Source organism: Crinia signifera, chromosome 7 (genome assembly GCF_055691185.1).
Source record: "Crinia signifera chromosome 7, ASM5569118v1, whole genome shotgun sequence".
NCBI lineage: Eukaryota > Metazoa > Chordata > Amphibia > Anura > Myobatrachidae > Crinia > Crinia signifera.
The window spans coordinates 127807374-127831763 of record NC_139223.1 but is presented as its reverse complement, the minus strand read 5'-3'; the positions used below and the strand labels follow the sequence as shown (position 1 = coordinate 127831763).

Here is a 24390-nt window from a genome sequence, read left to right as displayed (position 1 = left end):
CACCCCATGGATTATTTTTATTTATAATGTGGGATTGATAAGAAATGGATGAGCCAGCCCTGCAATACAGACTGGTCCCAATGTGCTGAGTACTCTATACAGAACAGCGTCGAGCTCAAAAATATTCATGAGGAGCCTCATCTTACCTCTGGCCAGCAGACACTGGAGGCAAAAGTGCAAGGTCATCGTTCCCCTGTCTTGAAGGCTTGTGTGCATTGTTAGAATGATCCAGTTGAAGTTGAAAAACAGACAGACAGTCTGTAAAACAAATCTTACATTCTCAACCACCTGAGTAAAACAGATTGTCAACTGTGACAATATGATAAGCTTAGCAATCAACCTTGTTCTAGTTTCTCAAGCAAATTGGAACCTCAGAGTAAAGCTTGATGTAGAAGATTAACTCCTCCATCAACATCATCCAGAGAAAAAGGTTTACGATGGAGATCCAAGAATCCTGCTCATCAACTATTGAAGGGTCCACATTTTGTTTTCTGGAAGGAAGCCAGGTATACAGCCTGGTACGAAAAAAAAAGGCCAAGAAATTCCATCCTTAGACCAGGAACTACAGTAGGTTGTATTTTTGTTAGTTAAGAATCTACCCATATAATAGGAGAACAGGTCAGCAATAACCTTTATGAAGACTCTTGACACCATAGCTACTGTAGGAGGATAAAGCTCTGAACTGAAAGAATCCTGTACTGTAGATATGAGCAGGCAGTGCTGTTCCAAGAAAAGAATGCGGAAATAGACATTCTTCGGGTGATCAAAATGGGTTGCTACCATATTACCTGCTACCACTATCAGAATCAGCTTTATTGGCAAGGTATTTTAGTTTACTAGGAATTTGTTCCGGTTAACAACAGGAGACAACATGACAAGGGGGACATACAAAATACATAGACCACAGGGAGCCCATCGTATATTACTTCACAGTTATTTGGTTTTGCGGCATACTAAGTTCAGTTGGAGGACTGCTAAGGAAATCAACTTTTTAAGCTTCAGTTGACTTTACAGGAATGGCCATGAAGCGTCTGCCAGATGGAAGCATTTTGAGCAAGTCGTGGTCAAATCAGAACTTCAGGTTAAAGCCAAAACACTTTAACCAACTACTGCCCAAGAAAAAAGTTTTACAATTTCTCCTATTCTGGGATGGGAAAAATGGCACCTAAAAAGAAGCAAAGCCAGTAATTTTGCCCTTTCTATTGAAAAAACTATTCTATTTTGCTCTTTGTATTGAAAAAACATTATCTTCTTAATGGAGGTAGAAAATATAGCCCTTTTCCATGATGCTGGTCACCCTCTGAAGAAGATAATATACTGTTGTCCCAGAGTAGGACATTGAGTTTCACCACATTGGAGTCTAAGCACCTAGCTAAAAAACAATGTCTGCTGCAATGCCTCAGTTTGCTATTTGGTAATGCAAAAACTGTTGCAAGGCATGCTGAGATATTTAGTTCATCAACAGCTTGAGCACCAATTATTGCCCACTGCTAATGTAGCCTGAATGCTCAGCAGGATCATCCTGAGCCACCTGCTAGAACTTGCACATTATTCCAAAATCGGGGCCCTTCAACTAGGAGCCTCTCCAATAAACGATACTACTGTGCCGATCTGAAGACAGATCTGCACAGTATGTTTGTCCAAGCCAGGTCATCTTGGGTTACAGTCAGGAAACCTGTAAAAATCGTGTCCACACAGCAATATCACTTGCACCACTCTAGGGCTTTGGCAAGCCTAGTCAGCAAAGCAATTGACTGCGCTAGGAATCTCTCCCAAACACATATAAACCTTCAGGTTCATTTGGAACAGGGTCAATTTGGCTCTGTTACAATGTTTGGGGGCCTGCGCATGCAATTGCAAGCTCGTATTTAAGCATATGCAGACCCCGGCAATGAACAGCCTCAGTGAGTTCAATACACACCGGACCATACATCGTGGGGGAAGGGCCAGGGGTGGACAACAGCAGGAACGGGGCTCGTCCATGGGAATGCCCAGTGTTTTATGGGCACCCCCATAAAAACGCTGGGTGTTCCCATGGGTCCGTAGGCGGGTCGATGCCTGCCAGGGACGGGCGGGTGATGTTACAGGATGTCAGCAGCCCAATTTCTCATGCCATGGACTTTTTTACTTAGCAGCACTTACAGTTAACACTGACCCGGAGTTCATAGGCTAAAAAAATTTGCTGAATGAAAGTAAGAGTATATAGATAACAGACAGGCCTGATCAGTATGAGCCTCGCTATGCATCCTTATGCGTAATCTGCAACTTTATACCAATTCCTTTGCATCGGGAAGAAAAATTAAGATATATTGCATGTGAGGAAAAATAAAATTGAAAATAAAATTAAATTGCAGCAAGGGAACAATAGTCTTCTTACTTCACATGATAGAAAACAGAGGGGTTTATAAAGACACAGCTACATTATTATAAAGTGCCCAAACAGCCAGAACACAGGAGCTGTGTATATTGGCCTGGCATGTCCACAAGTGAACTTTAGGGAAGAAAGATATGAAACCTCATTTATATATACAGGGGCCGAGATCAGTTTGCAAGTTTCTTTAGCAAGACCCCTCAGCATAGTACCTTGCATGGATGAGAAAGCCCGGCTCTTGCGTGATCTGCGTCTTGGCACAGGATCCAGAAGGGGCACCATGGTCTTTGCAATAACGGCTTCTTTGATCTGTGTGGGTTTTTTTTTTTTTTAAAGAAAAAACAGGTAATTAAAGGAATTTGCTTCAAAAATGGGTTTCATATTTTTACATACACACGCAAATATGGCTTTACTCGTCTGGACAAATGTAACTTGTGAGGGCTTCCCCTTGCTCAGCCAAGTCATTTAACATTAACCACATAACTGGCACTAACTTATAGGATAACTGCATCCTATAGTGCGTTACCAGCCCAGGTTGTAGCCCATTCATCCATGCCCCCTTGACGAGTCCTCCATTTGCACAGGAAAAATATTGTTTTTTTTTCCTCTGGAGATCCAGGGGGCTGATGATCTACCATAGGACAACAGGGTCCTTGTCACAGACATTGTGAGCGGCGCTGGCATTTTTATCAGAAATTTTTGTGGTTCTCTCACAGCAACGTTGGCACTTTTTACACCTATTTTCCTTGGCACTTAAAGGGCAGTATTCAATGCCGCTGATTCGCCACTTTTCACGGCGAATGTGTCCTATTTTCGTGCTCCCTGGCGAATTTTTTGACTGGAAAAGTAATTCGCCATATTCAATGCTCACAATTTACCAATGGTGAACTATGAATGATGGCCAATTCGCCGTGTGTCACCATGTAGCAATCGCCATCCTTTTATGGTGAACTGGAATGTGATCTTATAAAATAAAGGATTTTTTTATTTGGTGTAAAAAAAAAAAAAAAAAATAAATAAATAAATCAGTAATTTTATTCTGTGAAGGGGCGTGCGATTTTTAGTCATGTGCTTGCTGCACATGAATATATATTACATTTTTTCTTTACACATAAGCCAGCAGGGGGCGGGGAACCGCTCATCAATATTTACTTCACACTGCTCCTGCTCATTCGATATGCACGAGCGGCTCCCTAACCACATCCCCTGCCAGCTCTCCTGGGGGGGAAGCTTCTGCTGCCTGTGTCCCCGGGAGCCCTCCTTCCTCCCCAACACATTCCGGCGCAGGCAGGGAGACTTCCATCTCCCTGTCTGCCGCCGTCCCCCTGCGGCATTTGCTGCAGGGGTTAAAATTAGCTGTCAGGGGCAGCGAGCCCCTGCAGCATTAAATAGGGAAACAAGGAGGGCTGGCAGCGAATGCTCCAGCCCTCCGAAATGCGGCGAATGTGCAGCGAATCCTAAATAGGATTTGCTGCACATGCTGAAAAAGGGTATTGAATACTGCCCAAACGGTTCAATTAAATTAAATTGTGAAGAGAGGATTTTTGGTACTCAACATAAAAGCCTTTACTCTTACTCCAATTGAGGAACGCTCCCATCCCGGGGTGTAAAGAAAGCTGTGAGGAGCTAGTACATTACTTTTACAGCTAAGGCCTCACTCCCCCCTCTACATCCCATTAGCCCCACAAAGCCAATCAGCTTGTAAACTTGAAGCCCATAAGATAAACTAAACAAGTAAACCATATCCACATCAAAACCTGAACATAGTGCAATATAAAGAATGGGAGCACAATGTTACCAAGATGGTGTAAGAATGAATATAATGGTGTGTACCAAAAGTCTTTTCTCTGCCCCTCCTATATAGGAGGAGGATGATGATGACGACAACCATAGAGATGCTCCAAAGCTGCCACTGGAGGAGAACATAAGCCAAAGCTGTGCACAAAACTTTCCAACCCATATTGCCATCTCTGGCAGCTAGCACATTGAAATTGCAAACTTCGTAATGGATTTTAGAATAAACTCGAATACAATTAGTAACAGGGACGTATTTCTTAGACATATGCCTGACAAATAGCAGCAGTTAAATGCCTTAGGGCCAGATGCATCAAGCTTCAAAAAGTGATAAAGAGGAGAGTGAAAAACAAGCAGCCCCTAACTTTTTTCAAAACCATCCTGTAACATGATAGTTAGGAGCTGTTTTTTATCATACTCCATTGTATCACTTGTTGAAGCTTGATACATTTGGCCCCAATTGTGTATCTTTCTCCATTTGCCCCGAAAAATGTTTATCTTTCACACTCCCAACAGTTCCAGTTTTCTAGACTAGAACATTATTTGGATAACCTAGAGAAGAAGCCCCCCTTAGTTCATGAGTGCCAAACACCCCCCCCCCAGTGTAAAGAGTGCCTAATCCCTCCCCCCCCCGCCCCCAAGTGTAAAGAGTGCCTAACCCCCTGTACCTGCCCTGTGCCCCCACCTCCCCTCCCCTTCTACTTACCTGCACGATGATGCAGGGCAGTGGGGAGGCAGCGGGGGTCCATGCAGGGTCCAGGCAGTCCCAGTGCCTGATGAGAACTAGTAGTTCTCACTTTGCGCATATGTAATGAGTGCACATGCATATTAATGAGCCGCTCATTACATATGCGCATATGTAATGAGCGGCTCTTTATTATGCACGTGCACTCATTACACATGCACAAAGTGAGAACTACTAGGTCTCATCAGGCACTGGGACTGCCTGGAGGCTAAATAACGTTTAAGAGGCATTCCCACTGCCTCTTAAACTTTATTTTAACGTGTAGGACTCTGCTTTAAAAACGGGTTGAAATACCATTTAACTTTAAACGGTATTTCAACTCTGGCACTTTCCCACTGCGGCCTTAAAACGGTAAATTGCGCTGAAAATTGGCAATTTACCGTTTTTTAGCTGCAGTGGGAAAGGGGCATAATAAAGTCAATTTGCTTTGTGTGTCTGATGGAGAACGAGGCATTAAACAGGCTTAGCTCAATGCGCCAGCTCCTCAATGTGCCCTCTTCACCCATGGTTGGCAGTGTTCACAATCTTCAAGACTGAAAACAAGCCTCTACTAGGACACATCAGACAGTATTGTAAATAAGCTTTTTAACTAGACCTTAAAGTATTAGATGCTAGTGTATTAGTGGACGCTGTTCAATACCTAAAGCTCTGATAATAATTGGAGATCATTCCACAGCTAGAACAGGTTACCGCATGCAAGACTTGTGGCAGAAACAATAACACTGTGTCCTTAGACTACTGTAGAGGACAGCAGGGTATACCGAGATCTGCAGCACCACAACAGCAGAAGAACCTCCGGCTGCTTCACCCTGCTCAGATCTAACCTCCAGCTATAGAACATAGGGACTACCATGTTACCTTTTAGTATCCCATTTTCACTTGATTTAGTACTACCCAATGCTGTATGACCTGTAAAAAATACAATTAAACTGGAACATGAATCGGAGGAAATATGTATTCTCCATGCTGGATAAACACTGTGGTCCAGCTTCTCATTTACATTATGCTGAACCTCTGAAACCGTGCCCGATGCGTCTGCACTGTTACTTTGAAGTCAGAAATCAATTTTTTCGTCTTTCAAAACACATTTAGGAAAAAAAAAATCTATTTACTCGTATTAATGCTGCATTCTAACAGCCAGGAAATCCAATCACAGTCAGCAGCAAGCCACAAGGCACAGGTCAAATCCTTTTATCTCATAGACCTCGGCTTACTGACCTGTAATAAGGTATTACAGGCAGCTTTCCTTTATCCCATCTCAGCACAGCAACAGAAATGCAATGGAGACCGAAGGGGTTAATGTTTATACAGCACCAGAGAAAAACAGTGTAGTACAAGAGCATTAAAAGCATTTACCACCTTCACGTGGACAATTTATTGGGGTATACGTGTTCTCTTAATTTTACTTCATACCTTATTTTCCTTACGTTAAGCCTAGTGAATTTCTAATCAGGGATTTATGCAAAATGGTGAAGTAAAACAAAAAAACTAAATTGAAACCAACTGCATTATTTAAAAAGAGCACAGCAGTAATGTGCTGTATCCAAGGACACAGAACACAACTGCATGAAAGACACAAGGAAGATAAAGCAAACTTGCAGAAATGAAGGTGTAAGAAAAGATCCTGCAGACAGTCGCAGTGTGTCTGGAATATTGTGCTGTGCATAAAGTAATAGAGGGGGCTGGAGAATGATTTCCAACACTTGATTAACAGAATACTGTTTTTTTACAGTGGTCTTTGGAAGCCCGCAGGGTGTCTCCTCTGTAGTATACTGATGGTAACATTAGCGCAAGCTCAATAGCATTTAAATGTACATACAGTATGTGTAGTGTATGGGACTAGACGGACAGTAAGTCTGGCTTAACTAGTTAGATGCACACAACGTAACTCTCCCAAATAACTAGTACAGTTTCTTCTCTGCATACACTTACCAGTATAAATGGGTGACACTATATTAATTTTTCTGCTATGGTGAAACAGATTTAATGTAAATAATAAAAATTATGATTTTAGGCAGCCATAAGAATACATATTATATTGATTCCATCTAAGGCAGGATACTACTAAATGGAATAGGTGCAGTTGTTTTGATTAAAAAAGAAGGGAGTGTTCAAAAATGCCACTGAGGTTTCAAAAATAAGTAATTTCCCAAGTTACTAGTGAACAGGGGCCGGATGACTCACCAGCAGTTGGGATTCCGAAGGTTGTTTCTCAGACATTGGAATTCCGACAGACACCAGATTTACAGTGGCTATTTTCACTTGTGGGGGTCCACGACCCTCATAGAGGGAGAATAGAATAGGGGCTTGAATGTGCCCCCCCCCCCCATCTCTTGTTGGGCTTCTGACGGTCGGGATTCCGATGTCAGAGAAACAACCATCGGAATCCTGACTGAGTTATACCATAAAGAGTGAACATGGCTGCATTTTATTTATACAGCGGACATTAAGAAATGCAGGTGGCACATTTCATTATCTGGTCCCGTGCAGTGTTTAATAATTGACTCCCCCATACAAGTAGTATAATTCTGGAATTCCAAAACTGCAGAACTACTTTCAAGCAGCATTGAAAAAATTGCGACATCTGACAGCACTGAAGCAATACTGATATGCACCAGGAGATGGCACACTCACTCTTCAATAGACTATGTACACTCTCATTCCGAGGCACGTACATGGTAAATTGCAGTGCGATGTATATCAAGGATAAGTCACTTGGAATTTTAGCAGTCAATACATTTTGGACTGCAACACCTTCTAAGCTTTCACTGGACAGATGACAAAAAAAAACATTTGATTTCATGGCATGTTATAAATGTTGACATTATCCGGAAATATTAATTACCGTAAGTAAAAGGAACATATCTTGTTTTTTTTGACACAATGAATAAAATGCAAGAATAAGTGCATGGCTTCAATAAAGAGAATACCAAAAAGGTACCTGCGTTTACTTACAGGGCTGGGGTATTTGGAGAACAGTTCTACACTAAACACCAGTTAATCAGCTGTATGAAGGGACATGACCAGAAATAGAAAAATGACAGACTGAGGACAGGTGTGACTTTGGGGCAAAAGAAAAGCCAACTCTTTAGTTGGATTTTTTTTTTTTTATAGAATGAATAGATGGATACCTATTCCCTAAACTCAAAAGCTTTTGTCTGCAGGAAAATAATTGACCAGTATGATTGTGGACAGCAGGAAAAAATTGGAGCACCCAGGGTATTTACACACAAACACATCCAAACTCCACCGATAACCGATAATGCATTGTTGAGATCTAAGCCGCGTTCCCAGTGTGGGTAGGCAGCAATGGTGAAGGCAGAAAACTATTTAGCAAAATGGTGTATCCACAGGACATACTATAGCACACACACTCCTCTATTAAATAGCATGTTTGTGCATAGCCTTTACAGAATGTATGCAAAAGCTGTAAATCCCAAGTAGCCCACAATAGGTTCAAATTGGATGTTATAGTAGGGCATGACAAAAGTCGGTCCCATTGTATTCTACACACTATTCACTGGGGCCACTCATGTTTATGGAAGACTAAAATTTGGGGACCAGGCATTTGGCCATTGAAAGGGCACGTGTGGTGGTCTATACAGCTTTTAATACGTTTTAGTCAGGCACAATGGTCTGGCCACTAACATTTTAAGCTGGCTCGTAGATAGTTTGAAAAAAAAATAATATTTTGTCAATCCCTGGGTTGCCGCATCTACAGTATACAGGCTGCATGACACACTACATATCAGCTGTACACAAAAATGTTACTACAAGTGTTACAACTCACATTCTCATTTACCACAGCAGCACTTAAACTCTGACGGGACCTTTTCACAAAAGGCGCAATGAATGGAGTAAGGGAAGAGCGCTGTGGAGGGGAAAACAAAGCAATTTTTTAGTTGTGCAAATTTACTTTGACTTTAGAACAAGAATATCCCCAAATTACAGTATTTCAAACTTAAACCGATACACACAATACAGGCTGGACCTTTCCTTGTTGCCATAATACAAAACCCTAATGCTATGACAAATATCATTTAAATGAGAACTGTGACTGCAGAGTACAGTTTAATAGAAGAGATCTGCTTTTTATTTAAACTGAGAAACCACATCACCTGCCACACCTCTTCAAGAATGTCCAACAGTAGTTATTCGTGCCCTTCAGTGTGTCTCCAAGTATGGGACACTAGAGGGTGCTGACACACAAAGGCCGGACAGGAAAATTTCTCTTGTACCTGTTCGATGATTTATGAAAAATGTCTGCCAAACCCGCAGGAGCCTGGTATACAAATAATGAACTTTTTATTGATTCCGGGCAATTTGCTGACAAATGAAGTCGTCGGGACGATATTTGGCATTAATGACACTGACCCCCCTCTTTCTCCTGACATGACAGGAAGGAGGACAGGGGGTTGGAACCGAATATTTAAAATGGATAAATCTACACTGTATATTTTAATTACTAATTAAACTCACCACTATACATTGCAGTGTTCTATAGGAGGTCTAAAGCAGCTATGTTTCAGAGTCAGGTATTGTACACTGCCATTAGTCCTTGTGCTATATACTTACCCTCCTCTCCCAAGGCTTTAGCTTCACAGGTTTCCCAGCCAGCTCATCTAAGTCCTAAAAGAAATAAAGGCCCTAGTGAACACACAATTGACACAAATATATATAAAATACGCTATAACGTCTATCCTTACATTACGAGAGGTAGGAGGTCACTCCTGGAGAAAAAACAAAGAACTGATGTCACATGACTCACTGCAAAAAGTCAGGCGATGAAATGTGTAAATTAAATGACCTGACACAAGAATTGCTTCCAACCTCCTATATACAGTATGTGATCTACTGTACATTAGTCCATGTAACCGAAGGCCTTGCCAAATGACATGGTCACATAACTTCTAGTTGACATCAAGTATCATTACATTGCACAGAACACAGCTTGTTTTCATAACACAGCCTTTTAAAAGCATCTAGGAGCCTCAGTGTTTGATAAATGAAAGGTGATTGCAAGGTGAACAGTTGTTCTCTTTATCTTAGAAATTACTTTCCATGAAACATTTACCAGACTAAGTATCTGCCGCATGTAAAGCACAAATGCAGATGTGAAATCCTAGTCTCTGGGGACCGGCTTGGCCCCGTAGTAAGCTAAGGTTGTCCAGAGAAGAACAGAAGCCTGAAACTGTTTGTAGAAGATAACGTGTCGGACGATGGAGACTTCTCTCCAGACAGATCTGCAGAAACCCTGTACGTGTGACACGGACCAAAATACTGCGTGCATGAGGCAGCACAGCCATTGTGCCAGCTAAATATTAATGCTGCCTCTGGGAGCCACCGCAGGCAGCTCTGGACGGTTCAAAAGCATTAAGGAAAGCAAATTACAAACAGGATGTATTCTCAGGAGCACAGTGTGCGAGTGGGGAGGGAGAGCTAAACAGGGTGGAGGGGGGAGAAGGCTCCCCACAGGGACCTTTCTCGGCTGAACGCTCAGCGAAAGACTCCCGGTTACACCGAAAGGGACAGAAATTAGCATTTAAATTGGATAGAATGAGATTTTGTGGTTTTATTTTATTAATAAATATAAACCAGTTGTCAAAAGAGTGAAGAGAACAAGGACATGGCATTGGTAAGAGAAACAAAACAGATTTACAATGGTCCCATAACTCCCACCCTAAATACACAGTGTGGCCATGCAGACACCCAGAGGGCAGAGACCGCAGCATATTGACAGAAGTTTGCAGAAAACAGCAGCACCAGTCTCACCAAGTCGTCATCTGTCTGGTCATAGCTGATGTCCGACAGAAAGGAACCGCATGACTCGTCTACCATGGATTTCCTGATAAAGAGAATAATCAGAAATATTCACCTGGCTCAGTTTCTCTGACCGAGTGACACACATGGATAATACAGAAAATGGCCAACCACGATTTTTTAATTCATTCTCCCTATGATTAGCAGAAAATTATATTCATTTACCTGTTTAATGGATGAAACACCCCCCCCCCACAATTAAAGCCATCAACTTCGCTAAGCACTAAGGTTATAGTTGTGAACACAGAGTAACCGGTAATTTATGATAAATAAGAAGTACAGACTAGTTCAACTTCACTTCACCAGTCCTTTGAAAAATGAAGTGCCCAAGTAGGTAGGTTAGAAGAAAAAATAATAATAAAAAAAATAATATTACATAACTCAGCAGTAGGTAGCATAAAAGGGAATAGCAATGGAAAGTAGAACATGTGATGAAGGTCTGTAGGTCACACACAATAAATTGGAGCCACACACACACACACTTCTAAAACGTCTGTTTCTAAACTATTACAGAATTGTGGTCTTTTTATTCTTGCAATACGCAAAAACTACCAGATGAATTTGGATCACATTTTCATTATTGAATGGCTTAGTGACCTAGAAAGAAATGGAGGTATGTATTATCTCGATGTAATAGAAGCAATAAAAGAGAAACCATGTGCATGTTCGTTCCGCTGAACAATATCCGACATCCACGAGAACGAAGCTTTGTGGAAACATAGTAGGAGCTAAAAGTCTATGAATAACAAGGGTCAATTTGCAGCAAATTTTGTACGGTAAGTTCTGTCTTCATTTTCAGTGTACAGATGTGTCCTCCTACTCTAGCCTCAATGCACCATGCGGCGGAAGTTGCCTGGCGTGAGTGAGCCACCTTGTTCTGAACAACTCAAGCATCTATTATTGAGATAGGACACCTGGTATATTGTGTGTTTTGGAGTGTGTAACATACCTTGTATTGGAAAACAGCTGGCTGCTACATTGTAGAACTTGATACTGTATACAGATTCAGAGACTCAGTCATGCACAGAAATACAAGCGTCACAAATGAATCATCAGTCTTCTTGCGTGTCCTGGTCGCATCAAGTGGCTACTACCATATTTTGCAAAAAATAAAACAAAAAAGAAAGCTGCCCAGTGTTATACGGACATGACATGGCGGGTATGGGACATTGGGTCAACTCATATATAGTCAGCCTGCATTGGGTCGACCACAGGTCAGTATGGCTTATGTTGACACATGAAATAGGTAGACTTTTCATTTGTCCCGATTGTCGACATGGACACTGTCAAAGTGTACCGTGTCACCCTCACCATGCTTTGGGCAAAATATTATATTCTGCCTCCACGCCCTAGTGGATGGCAGGGAATGAAATACCGCATGTCGGCTAAAAAACAAACAAACAAAAAAAAAAAACACGTGAAAAACTCATGTTGAACTTTTGGCTGTCGACCTAGCCATTTGTCAACCTTACAACCCTGTCGATCTTAGCCATGTTGACCTACTTCATGTCAACCTAATGACCGTATACCAACATGGCATGCCAAGAAAGACTGTTTCATGTGACTGTAGCAAAAATGGGTACTTGTGTTGTTTGCCAGCATCAGCCCTGCGTAGTCAGCGTAGTGTCCCCGTCAAGCAGCGTAGTCACCGTACTGTCCCTGCGAGCTGCAGCTCTGTCCCCGGTGTCCCTGGCAAGCCTAGTGAGCACCTCGCACACAGCGCCGGTAACCGACAGATCCCCTGCGCTGGCGCACGCCAGCGGAGAGGCGCTCATGTGGGCGCCGGCAGAGAGTCAATCCATCTGCCTGAGACAGATGAGCGTCTCATGTAATTTGTGCAGCAGGGTACTACAACCCTGCCTGTATCCGCTTCAGGGAGATGTTCAGGGTTAGGGGTTCGGTAGCGCATGCGTCTCATGCACAAAGGGGTGGTGCGGTGCGGTGCGCTAGTGCGTCTTATTCACAATAAAGGACGTAATTGCCAGTGCTCCATATTACATACTGGCAAATCCCTCCATTTGAAATCCCCACTATCCAAGTCAGTTTGAATCGTGGCGAGTGCAGCGAACCCCACCAGGATACGCGGTATGCGTACTCCCGACCTGTTCATACATCCACTATCCACGTCAGCGTGGAGTTGATTTTATAAAGTGTGGCGAGCCCGAAGCGCGGCGAGCCCCGGAAGGGGATGCGTAAAACGAGGCCAAAGCATAGCGAGCCCTGCGAGAGGACGCGGAATACACGTCCGCTAACCACGCTTCCGTCTCTGTGGCTCGCTGCGTTCCCCACACTTTATAAAATCAACTCCATGCCGAATTGGATAGTGGGGGTATGAACAGGTCGGGAGGATGCGTACCGCGTATGCTCACCACGATTCAGACTGTCATGGATAGTGGGGGTGTTTCAGGAACACATTCACACCTGTCATGTCAATGGTTCCCACACAATGTAATAAGCGCTGACACAATGCTGACTGACTACGCTAACTGCGTAAGCTCCGGTTAGGTGCGAACATACACACAGTTGCAGACACAAGCTGACTATACTGGCGGCGGGAACACTACGCCGATTCCATGTACCCAAAAATGTATGGGGATATATCTGTATATCACAACATTTTTGCCAATCAATTGAAACAGCTCAAGCAATGCAACAAGAAATGTCAAATTGTGGAATTGTGGGCATGTTGCGTGTAAATTCTGCAGTGTGTAAATTCTGCTAAGTGTCTGCCAGAAAAGGGGGGGGGGGGGGGGGGAGGGAAGGTCCCTGCTGCTGGGACCTTCACGGCAGTAGGGAGGCATGCGATCTGTCACAATTTCTTGTGATGGATCGCATGCCAAACTGCTCCCCGCCCACCTCACCACCAGGAGGAAAGGCCCCACAACTGGGCAGCCGGTCCGACCACCTGCTTGGGTACGATGCGCACAGGACCGCGCCTCGGTCCCGACGGCATGTCAGGGACAGCAGATTTGGTCTGATTTAACGTATGGGGTACTTTAGTTCTATAAACCCTTCCCATCAATACAACACCTCAACATACATATCCCAGATCGTTAACTGAATTGCCCAAAGAAAAAAAAAAAAACCATGAAAGAGCCTATTTATTTTAGTGGAAACATTTAGTAATTCCCCTCCTCGGTCACATATAATTTTACAAGTGTCCAGGGACATTGTTGCTGTGTACAACAGCTAATCAAATGAATCTTCCCAGTTTTCTCATGAGATGCAGTTATATTGTGTAACCAAGAAGCACGTTCGGGTAAAAACAAAAATCCCACCCAACATTAGCAGAGTTGCATGTGGACCGCTGGCTTCCCTCCTCACCAGGCATCTTACGCTGCATGGCATATTCAGGCTGGATGTATGAGGACACATCTGTAGTTCACAAAGCAGATGTTCTCTATACTGCTATTATGTGATTACACTTGTGATAGTTAGATAGTCAATGACAGGAGATGCTTAGGTTGGAAGGGGATGGAATAGAGATGATTATCTCAGGTCAGCTATTCACAAATGATAAAAACACATTCTCTGAAGGCCCCATACACTGCAGCCACTTCTCCCCTTGGAGAAGTTGCACGCAGTGCTCCCTTGATCTGCGGAAGATCCGCATGCGGTCTTTTTGCATGCGATATATCGAATGCTATCCCAGCCAAGCCAGCCCTGCTCATAAACAATCCAAGAGACTGCTTCTGTAGAAAGGACAACTCGGAGGGTCCAGTGCACTGCACATGGGACCACGCATTGCATCGGACCCGCTGTCAGTCATCAGCAATTTAGGTTCTTTTCCTGTGATTGATTGCTGTAATAACAGGATAAAAACCCAAATTGCAGGTAAATTGGCCAGTGAATGGGGGCCTTTAACTCTATAGTACTGGTAAGAGACCAGAAACCATCACATAACTACCACTGCACATAACATTTACAGTTAATGCAATGTACAGATCAATCCCACAGATTCCAATGAGCATAAAAATCATCATGCATTATGTGCTGTGAAAAGGTAAAAAAACAAACAAATAAAAATAAACCATAATGGTTTATTTAACCAGGATACAAAAAAAACAACAAACAAACCCCAAAGTGAATAAAAATGGTTAGGTTGATTGAAAAAAAAACAACAACAACAAAAAAACTGTAGAATAATGTACATAGCATTAACATTTTTTTCAGTACCATAACATAATTTGGGGGGTATCCAATTAGCCCTGAAAACCACTGCACATAACATTTACAGTTAATGCAATGTACAGATCAATCCCACAGATTCCAATGAGCATAAAAATCATCATGCATTATGTGCTGTGAAAAGGTAAAAAAACAAACAAATAAAAATAAACCATAATGGTTTATTTAACCAGGATACAAAAAAAACAAACAAACCCCAAAGTGAATAAAAATGGTTAGGTTGATTGAAAAAAAAACAACAACAACAAAAAAACTGTAGAATAATGTACATAGCATTAACATTTTTTTCAGTACCATAACATAATTTGGGGGGTATCCAATTAGCCCTGAAAATTTTGCATCTGCAAAAACTAATGCTGTGTACACACAGTGAGATTTAACGTTAGATTTTGACTGTATAGTCAAAACCGCGTACAGGATCGCATAGACATATATAGGTTTTTAACCTTTTGAGCCCAATGCGCGCTCCCATTCAGCACATATCGACTAGCACTGACTATATAGTACCTGTTTCCAGCTCCATGGGCTGCAGGATTCACACGGCCGCTACTGAAGAACGCCAAAACAGAGTCACTAAGCGGTGCGGCAGCCTGACCATCACTCTGTAGAAGGTCGCCAATTAGGTGCATCTGACGCTCCTGTTAAACATACAAAGTTTTTTATAACAACTTTACTAGGATATGTTTATGTGCAATTAAGGTACCTTAGTCATTATATATACAAAAATATTTTAATTGAAAAATAAAAAATAAGAGGAGTCTCATTTCGTGAAATTTCTCTGAAAACTCAAAGCAGTGAAAACAGAGAACATGGAGGCAGCAGAAAAATAAAATCATTTGTAATCAAATTGGCCAATTGTATCAAAGAAAATCAATTCAAATAAGTAAAATGAAGGAATAAATCTGAATGACAGAAATATACTGTCCTAGTGCTACCCCTGCCACCACTCCTTTAATAAATATTTGAACATGGGGAACAGAACATACCTTTCAATGATCCCAGAAATTGGGACAAAGTTCACCTCAAATCAGGTTAGTTAAGAGATACGTGGCAGTATATGTAGTGTTGTCTGTGTTCTAGCCACGGTGGCTGCACATCATCACATGCAGCCGCTGCGATCCGAAACATGGCTTTGCAGCTTGGCCTCCTAGTGTGTGAGCGCTTGGTTGTGGAACAAAGCCCCCAAAATTATTGTAAGCAGATCGCTGGGTGGGACCAGGCAAGCGGGACAGCCTTGATCTGTGCTGGGCAGCCCCCCACAGCTTAGCGCTGGGGGTTGCAGTTTTGCACACAAAAAAAACCCTGCAACCAGCTCTGGATAACCCCCAATGGCTGTAACTACTATTTATATGCAGAGCAATTCTCAAAATCAGATAACATTTTTCCACTCCCCCCACCACAACTTACCACAGTTTGTAATTCTGTCTCTGCTCTCTGGCGCCTTTTCATCTCTACGTCCACTTGGTTGCGGGCATGTTTCAGCTTCACTTCAAGAGCCGAGCGCTCAATCTCACACCGGACCAAAATTTCCTGTTTGTCCCTCAACTGCTTCTCTGCTTGTTGCCATTTCTTCCTTGATGCGTCAAAGTTCTGAGCCACCTGGATAAAATCTGTGCATAGAATAGATTAGTACCCTGCACCTTCCCCAGAGCTGTACCAAGCATGGCCGGATCAGGGGCTTTAATTTTGAAATTACCCAAATCTCCCCCTGCATAAATAGTAGAACGGTGACTTGTCCGATCAGTCTTTTCAAAAAACTAGATAATGTACAATTTACAATATGCATTTACGTACCATCCTCAGCAGCAACATTAAACTCGATGAGCTTTACCAAGCGCTCAACGAAGGACTGAAGCGCTCGCTTTCTTGACTCCCCCATCCTATAACATAATATAAAGTAAATATTGAAAACTGACCACAATAATCCCCCAGTTTTCACTGGCTGTCCAGTTGTCTGCATCACGCTCCACCAAAAACATTCACAACAGTTAAGGGGCATACACATGGGGCCATTTCAGCCCCATTTTCTAAGCATTTTGACTAGATCGCTTAGAAATAGAGCACTGATCGCTTTGTGTGTATGCCCTGCAGCGATGAAGATGCACTGTGCCGCGTGCCACAATAATAGGTAAGGCCCCGCTCAGCACACGGAATTGCTCGGGGGACAGCTATGTGTGCAGATTGATCGCTCTTAAGTCCTTCGCTCAGCACAGAGGACAGGTTGCCCCATATGTACAGTGCTTTAAGGGGCATACACACATGATACGTGCGCTAAGCGTTTTTGCTAAAGCTATTTAGGGTAGGCGATTTCCTGGTGTCTAGATCACCCATACCTTATTAACAATTTAGAACTGGTACACAAATGAGTGGTCCTAGGCACTACAGCAGAGGGCAAGGTTACAAATATTTCAGTGTGATAAATTTTGCAGCAGTTTGGCACTGTGCAGAGTTAGGTGTATACCATCGTGTTAAGAAATAAAACGTCCTGTTCCAAATTGCCATTTATCTCCACTGCTCAGTTTTGATTTATAGTCATACTTTTCATCATCAATCTGCAAAGTCCAGAACAAATATTAATGTTCAACAGTTTCATAACCAACTATAACAGGAAACTGCCCACATAATTTATATTTAATCAAATTACAGCGAATGCAATGATAAATTAAAAATGTGTTAAAATATAATTTGGCACGAAAAGAAGATAGAAAAAAATTGAGCAAAATAGAATCCTAATCATTACAGACATGAACATTAATGCTGAATAGCATCCTTTACTTATTTGCTGCAGAGACGAGAGATCCGCGAGCAGAAGGTGTCCATACGAGATCTGAGGCACATACCGCCAATGAAAATTACTGTGGAGTTTTATAATGCTGATAGCCATTAGAAACCTACAGTGATCATTAAAGAAGACTGTAAATCTGCCCTCCTGTAGGGAGCCCTTCTATTCTTAGAACTCTAGAAGGGGGCTAATGTACATTGGTAGGGGGTGGAAGTGCCCGTGGTACCACCAATGATGCTAGGAACACAGATCAGCAACTGAAAATCCTGGAAACACGCCACTGCAAATCAGATGGAATAAGCTGAATGCTTTGCTCTTAAAAAAAAAAAAAAGGAGTCGAGTTATTTAAGATTAAGTGAAGGTAAATAGTTTACAGAATTATATGCCAAGATATTGCCCTACATTTTAATTAAGCATTACTTTAGTCAACATTTTAATTAAGCAGATATATTTAGTAAAGGAAAGGTTGGTTCCATAACCCTATCTTCTCTTATACCGTACGCACATTCTTCCCTTTTTCAAACATCTTCGGAACTGTAAAATTTCTCATAACAGTACAATAAACCCCCTCACATTCCCTATCCTGTGATTCCAGTGCCACGTACCTCTCGCTTACTGCTTGCCACTTACTTAGGCAAATTCCATGGCACTTAATGGCATCACAGATTCTGAAGACTAAATTTCAACAGCAACTTGAAAAACAATAGGATAAAAAAAAAAAAAAAAGTTAGACGCAAACATAAACATGGCTGTTTAATTCCACCCAACAAGCTTGATAGCATTAAAATAAAAACAGACATTTTTCCCCAGTGGACTTCCGTACATCCACGCAGGAGTCCTATGCCCAGATATCCCAGTGTTAATGAGGTACGCACACTCGCTTTGTTGTGGGTATCATTTCTTTTGGGCTAACAAATGGGGGTAGATGTAAATTGTGCTCCAATGGGTCAAGCTGCAAGCATCTTATGTCACCTGCAGTTTATGTCCTCAACTACTCCTCCACATTGCTCACAATTCCTGTAAATCAATGCCCTTTACACCCAACCCCAATGCCTCAAGGCTCTTGCATGATATTAACTGCTCAATGCTTGTTTGATGCAATGTGACTGTAGGTGTAAATGCAGAAACAGCTCTCATCTGGCGCCACATAAATAAACGGCAGAAAAAAAGAAGATGGGATGAATTAACAAATGTAACAGAGAAGCTTCTGCTTTACAAAGCAAAACACATGAACACACAAGTGGTCATTTGAAGCCAGTTTACAGCAGAAAGGACTTGTAGTTGCGAGATTAAGATGTTAATTAAGAAGCTTCCAGCAATTACTGCCAGGCATAATTTAATACATTTCCATGAGATAATTAATAAGCAGATGAATTAGAAATGGGTGTACATCATGTCCCTTTGCTCAAAGATGTGCATTTAAAACAAATGTAATATCTATTGGCGGTACCCAATTAGATGCCATGAAACATTGAAAAAAAAAAAAGGGAGTTCTATTCCTTATTATTTCCAATGTTTTATCAATATTTTTTACTGGGTATCCAATTAGATGGTCTATAAAAATAAAAAAGCGAAACCTGTGTTTTTACCGGTGCAGCACTGAAAAGCCTGCGCTTATTAAGGATTTCGATTTGCTTGCCTGAGGATTATCAGGGCTAATAGGATAGCCCCCAGTGAAGCAATTACTCACGAACAATGATCGCATGTAACGGTGTGTATGCTGGAATAGTTATGTTTTCCAATTGTACAGCGCTACAGAAGATTTTATCCTAATGAATAATAGAAACTTGTGTATAAAGAAACTTATCATGAGCAACAATTACCCTGTACTAAGGGGGCCATTCTGATTGACTCAGTAAGCTGTGAAGCTCGCAGTTTACCTAGTCCCTCTGACGCCACCCTACGAATCCCCACCACCACCACCATATCCCCTCGCAACCATGTGAGGGGATGCATTAGAAAGGCCCATCCACTTGCATGTGCCCGCAGCAAGAGAAATCCATGAAATGCTGGGCGTTCCCATGACCCAATGCCGCCTCTCAGCCCCGTCCCTCCCTCCACTCTGAACTGCCCGGCGACTGAGCAACTCGAGGCGGCCATATGCAGTCAGGGTTTGCACATGCGCAGAAATTCTCATTCACAAACCCTGACCATCGAGACAGGGGCCAAATTCGGTTCACTGCGTATGAACCAGAATCGGCCCATATATGCTTTACCCTAACGCCGTCCATCAGCAACTATAAAACTCAAGATGTCCCATCATCCGACTATAAACTATGTTAATAAATTTAGTGAAAGAGAAAATGATTGTGGTAGGCTTCACAATTCTGTTTTAATGGGATTATGGTGGTTCAGCAAGTCTACAACTCATTTTATTTCAATGACACAATGAACGTTGACTTAACTCTTCAGTTACCAAGGTGTTTAAGTTATCAGATGCTTGACAGTGAAATATATAAGGGAGCCAGGAGCCCTGTGGCAGATTAGATGATTTATGCTAAATATAACCTAGAATAGACGGTAGAAGCACAGTTCAGCTCCTGCTCCCCCCTCCACTCGCAGAGTAATTCCATTCTGGAATTTGCTTCTACAAAATGCAGTTAAAGCACATTCATTATGGACAGTTTAGATGAAATTGGACAAGTTCCTTGAGGAAAACCGCATGTAGAGTTATTGGATTCTGTAAGTTGTATTAATGTACTCAATGAATAAATAGTTTATCCGATATTACACTGCAAGTTTCTGATTTCAGCTGTCTTTTAGTTAAGGAAACATGGTAAGATTTATTTCCCGAACAGTGTATGGCAGTGCAAATATGCCGCAGCTCGAAGAACAAATAGTATACGGAATAATGTAGCTCATACACAAGTCTGGCCTTTGTAGTTTAGCCAGCAGAGTGAAAGGGAACCTGCTAGAGTGACCAACTAATAATGGTACAATAATAGCTGAATAGTGATGGCCATTGATCAACACTGGATCCAAATCATCAAAGTCCTAGTATCTGATAATCGGATCATTGATGGCAGAAGTGCAGATAAGGGTACTTGTGTAGTTTCACGTCGGCAGTTACGTAGGTCTCCCTGTCAGAATAAGCGTAGTGTTCCCGCAGCCAGCTTGTGTCTGCGACTGTGTGTACGTTCGCACCTAACTGGAGCTTGCACAGTTAGGGGGGTATTCAATGTCGTTCGAGCTCCCGCAGCCATCTCCCGACGGGGGAGATGGCTGCGGGGCCCTATTCAATGCTGTCTTCCCCGACAGCATTGAACAGGGGTTTTGCGCAGAACGAGCCCGACATCACAAGCTGTCGGGCTCGTTCTGCCGAGAAAAGCCGGAAATAGGCGAGCTCCCGGCCGGAGCTCGTCTATTTCCGTCATCAACTCGCGGCCACGCCCCCTTCTCGCCACTCGGCGGCCGGGACATTGAATCCCGACTGCCGAGCTCCAGGCGAGCTAACCGAGAACGGGACAGGGGCACGGCTGTCGCGCTAGCTCGACAGCCGTGCCTCTGACATTGAATACCCCCCTTAGCGTAGTCAGTCAGCGTTGTGTCAGCACCTATTACATTGTGTGGGAACCATTGACAATTTTTCACCTGCCTGACATGACAGGTGTGAATGTGTTCCTGAAAAACCCCCACTATCCATATCAGCCCGAAGCGTGGCGAGCCCCGCAATGGGACGCGGTACGTGTCCTCCCAATCTGTTCATGCGCCCACTATCCACGTTGGGGTGGAGTTGATTTTATAAAGTGTGGTGAGCACAGCGAGCAACCGAGCCGGAAGCGTGGCGAGCACAGCGAGCCCCGCAAGGGGACGCAGATTACTTTTGCGTATTCCACATGTATTCAGTGTCCGCTCGCCACGATTTGGGCTTGTTTTACGCGTCTGATCGGCACACTTTATAAAATTTACTTCATGCCGACATGGATAGTGGGGGAATGAACAGGTCGGGAGTAGTGTTCATTATAGCATACGCTATCTTTGAAAACCCATGCAGTTCCTCCCTGGGGTGTCGCTGTCTGCTGTGGTGTTTCTAGCACAGGTCTGGTTTGCATATCAGTGCAGACCGCACGGTGATAGAAGACTTTATAAAATCAACTCCACCCCAACTTGGATAGTGGGCGTAGGTTGGGAGGACACGCACCGCGTCCCGTTGCGGGGCTCGCCACGCTTCGGGCTGACATGGATAGTGGGGGTGTTTCAGGAACACATTCACACCTGTCATGTCAGGCAGGTTCACCTGCACCTTGACAAAGGGGCTAGTCCCTGAAACATTGGTCTTCAATACACAGTTTTGTTGAAAAAACCCATTGAGTGCCGCTGTTTGTCTGCTTCTTAAGCAGAGCCTTTCTATTCAGCTACATCCAGAAGGCACCAGGGTAGCTGCATTGTACTGGTGGAGTGCCGGACCGCCATTTCCTCTATCTATCTATTTATCTACTGTTGGCACCGCAGGAGGCAGCACAGCTCACAAACTTGTACAGTGTGTCTGTGGTGTACTGAATGATATTGCAGCAGCACCAGGCATGCTCCCCCACACCCCCTCTTCGCATCTACTGTATCTATCTTTGTAGGCAGGCAAGACGACCACTTACGTCTTGCCCTACCTATGTGGGGGCATGTGTGGTCACAGTCAGCCTTTGAGGGAGAAGTCTCAATGACTGTCTCCTCAAGCTCTCAGCTGCCACACCATGTTACCAAGAGTGACTGTGACTATGCAGTGCTAAGATGGAAGCACATAACTTGGAATTTTTCCAGGTGGTGTTTTTATAGTTTAATGGATGTCTTATACACAGGGGTATCTTAAGAGAGGAAGAGGCCCGTGTGCAGCATCCTCGGTTGAGCCCCCCTCTCTGTTGAGAGCAGTAGAGTCTGAGCACTCAGATCTCTACTGTGCATACGTGAACCTCCGCTGTGGAGTCTGAGCATTCAGACTCCACTGCGCATGTGCACATAGGCAGAATTGGCTGCCGCACCATTTTTCCCAGAAATTTCGCCAGCGCTCCTGCCGAAGGACTCCAGAAACTAAGCATTATGAAAAAGGAGTGCATTACCGATACAGGACCCAGTACAGATACGCCACGGATTATGCACTGCTTTGCTATGCCAGTACACTAGACTCTGCCAACAGCGCCCAGTGTCAAAGAATGCATACATAAGCAAAAAAATAAATAAAAAGCAGCGGCCCTCAGCAGTGCACAGCCCACAGATGGCAGACCCATGCCACACGAGAAAAGATTGCCTGGTGACGATGTTCTCCAGATAAGCCTCTTCTGCACATGTGCGGCTAATCGATAGCGGGAACCATTGATGGTAGAAAAGTTTATAACCATTCACCGTTCCAGTTAAAGAACCCATAGATGGGTTAGGTACCAATATCCATCCCTACTGTTTCTGGGAACACAATGGCGTCCTACTTCCATCCGTTATGGTAGTCACACTTTATTTAGCTATGCCTAAAGTCTGCGCTCTCCCCTGATTTCCTCCAGGGAAATGAACCACTGCCACCAGAGCAATGGCTAATGGCACACACTTCCAATTGGCAGTTGCAGTTAACATGGTCTTGTGCTCTGCTCTGATTGCAGAACTGCTTCCCCACCTAAAGGTGCCCATACAAGTACCAATTACCCGGTACTTTTTGTGCTAAAATAGCATCGCATGCACAACTATGCTATTTTAGCACAAAAAGTACTGGGTAATTGGTACGTGCATGGGCACCTTTAGTTACAATTACTAGTACTATGCTGGAACAATTCCGTGAAGCGATTTGTATTGTTGTTTATGATGCAACAGTCCATCTGTATACAGTAAAGTTGCAGACTGAATACCCATGCCAGGTGATGGAAACCAAGCCATCAGAAAACTAAGCTTTTGTTTTAACTAGATATTTCAGAAAGATATTCATTTGCGTGTCAGTATGCAATTCAAGGATTCCACTAGGCCACTGCACAAGCCACACTACACCCATTTGCTGTATATGTTAGGTAAGAGGAGTGTGAAACTGTTTGAGTGCAATATAAGTGATACCAGTGACCATGTAGCTATAACTGCATGCCTTAATTACGATATTTATAAAAAGCTTACCACAATTTGGGTATGTTCACTTCACTACTTTAGTGATGGTGCTAGTGCACAATACATGCACAGGAAAAACATTTATGCTTCCATAAGGATGGCTTTAACGTTCAAGCAAATTGGAATTATTTTGCCACACCATATGGTAAGAGCCCGAGTGACGGCAGCGCACAATGTAGTCCTCCTGTACTCACTCACTTTCTCAATGTAAGGGCCCGGCTCCCAGAATCCTCCGCGCGGGGTGGCTCGGCGGCAGCGGCGGCAGACAGCCTTCTGCTCGTAGCATCACGTGGCCCGCGCCTGACGTAACGAGCGTCCCCGGTCGGATGAGAATTGAACTTGCTTAACTACTTTATTAATCGCAGTTTGGATGGAAGTGATGTCATGTACGGTATGACTTACGGGTATTTCATTTTATGTTGTGTGCTCACATGGAGAACACTATAATATGGAACAGGTAACTAATATGAACTCACTGACAGCACACAGTCCTGTCCTTTGCATGTAATACATGGAGTATGGTGTGGGCATGCATGTGTTAATTCAAAAACTCCCAGAAAATGGCATGGTTCTGCCCCCAAATGCTGGTTTGCTGTCAATGAAACTGCAACTTTTACA

The 24390-nt window shown here is 43.2% G+C and overlaps 1 protein-coding gene and 1 long non-coding RNA gene across 7 annotated transcripts in view; one reads left to right on the top strand and one right to left on the bottom strand.

Annotated features, from left to right (window-relative positions):
* The window catches only part of LOC146020550 (rac GTPase-activating protein 1-like), a 37152-nt gene extending 13021 nt beyond the window's left edge, over positions 1–24131 (bottom strand). Inside the window, exons 1-10 of one of the 5 annotated variants that reach the window (XM_083153753.1) lie at positions 23971–24131; positions 18306–18392; positions 17380–17470; positions 16713–16798; positions 16326–16528; positions 15426–15556; positions 10683–10755; positions 9486–9539; positions 8701–8781; positions 2584–2680 (exon numbers count right to left, since the gene is read on the bottom strand). In XM_083153753.1, the coding sequence (XP_083009879.1) occupies positions 2584–2680; positions 8701–8781; positions 9486–9539; positions 10683–10755; positions 15426–15556; positions 16326–16528; positions 16713–16798; positions 17380–17420 (766 nt within the window). In that variant the 5' untranslated portion in view covers positions 17421–17470; positions 18306–18392; positions 23971–24131. The other 4 variants (XM_083153754.1, XM_083153756.1, XM_083153758.1 and 1 more) reach the window with 4 other exon arrangements.
* Positions 24034–24390, top strand: part of LOC146020551 (uncharacterized) — a 117392-nt gene continuing 117035 nt past the window's right edge. For both annotated transcript variants that reach the window (XR_014450809.1, XR_014450810.1), the window contains exon 1: positions 24034–24229. This is a non-coding gene — a long non-coding RNA (uncharacterized LOC146020551). The remainder of the gene's footprint in view (positions 24230–24390) is intronic.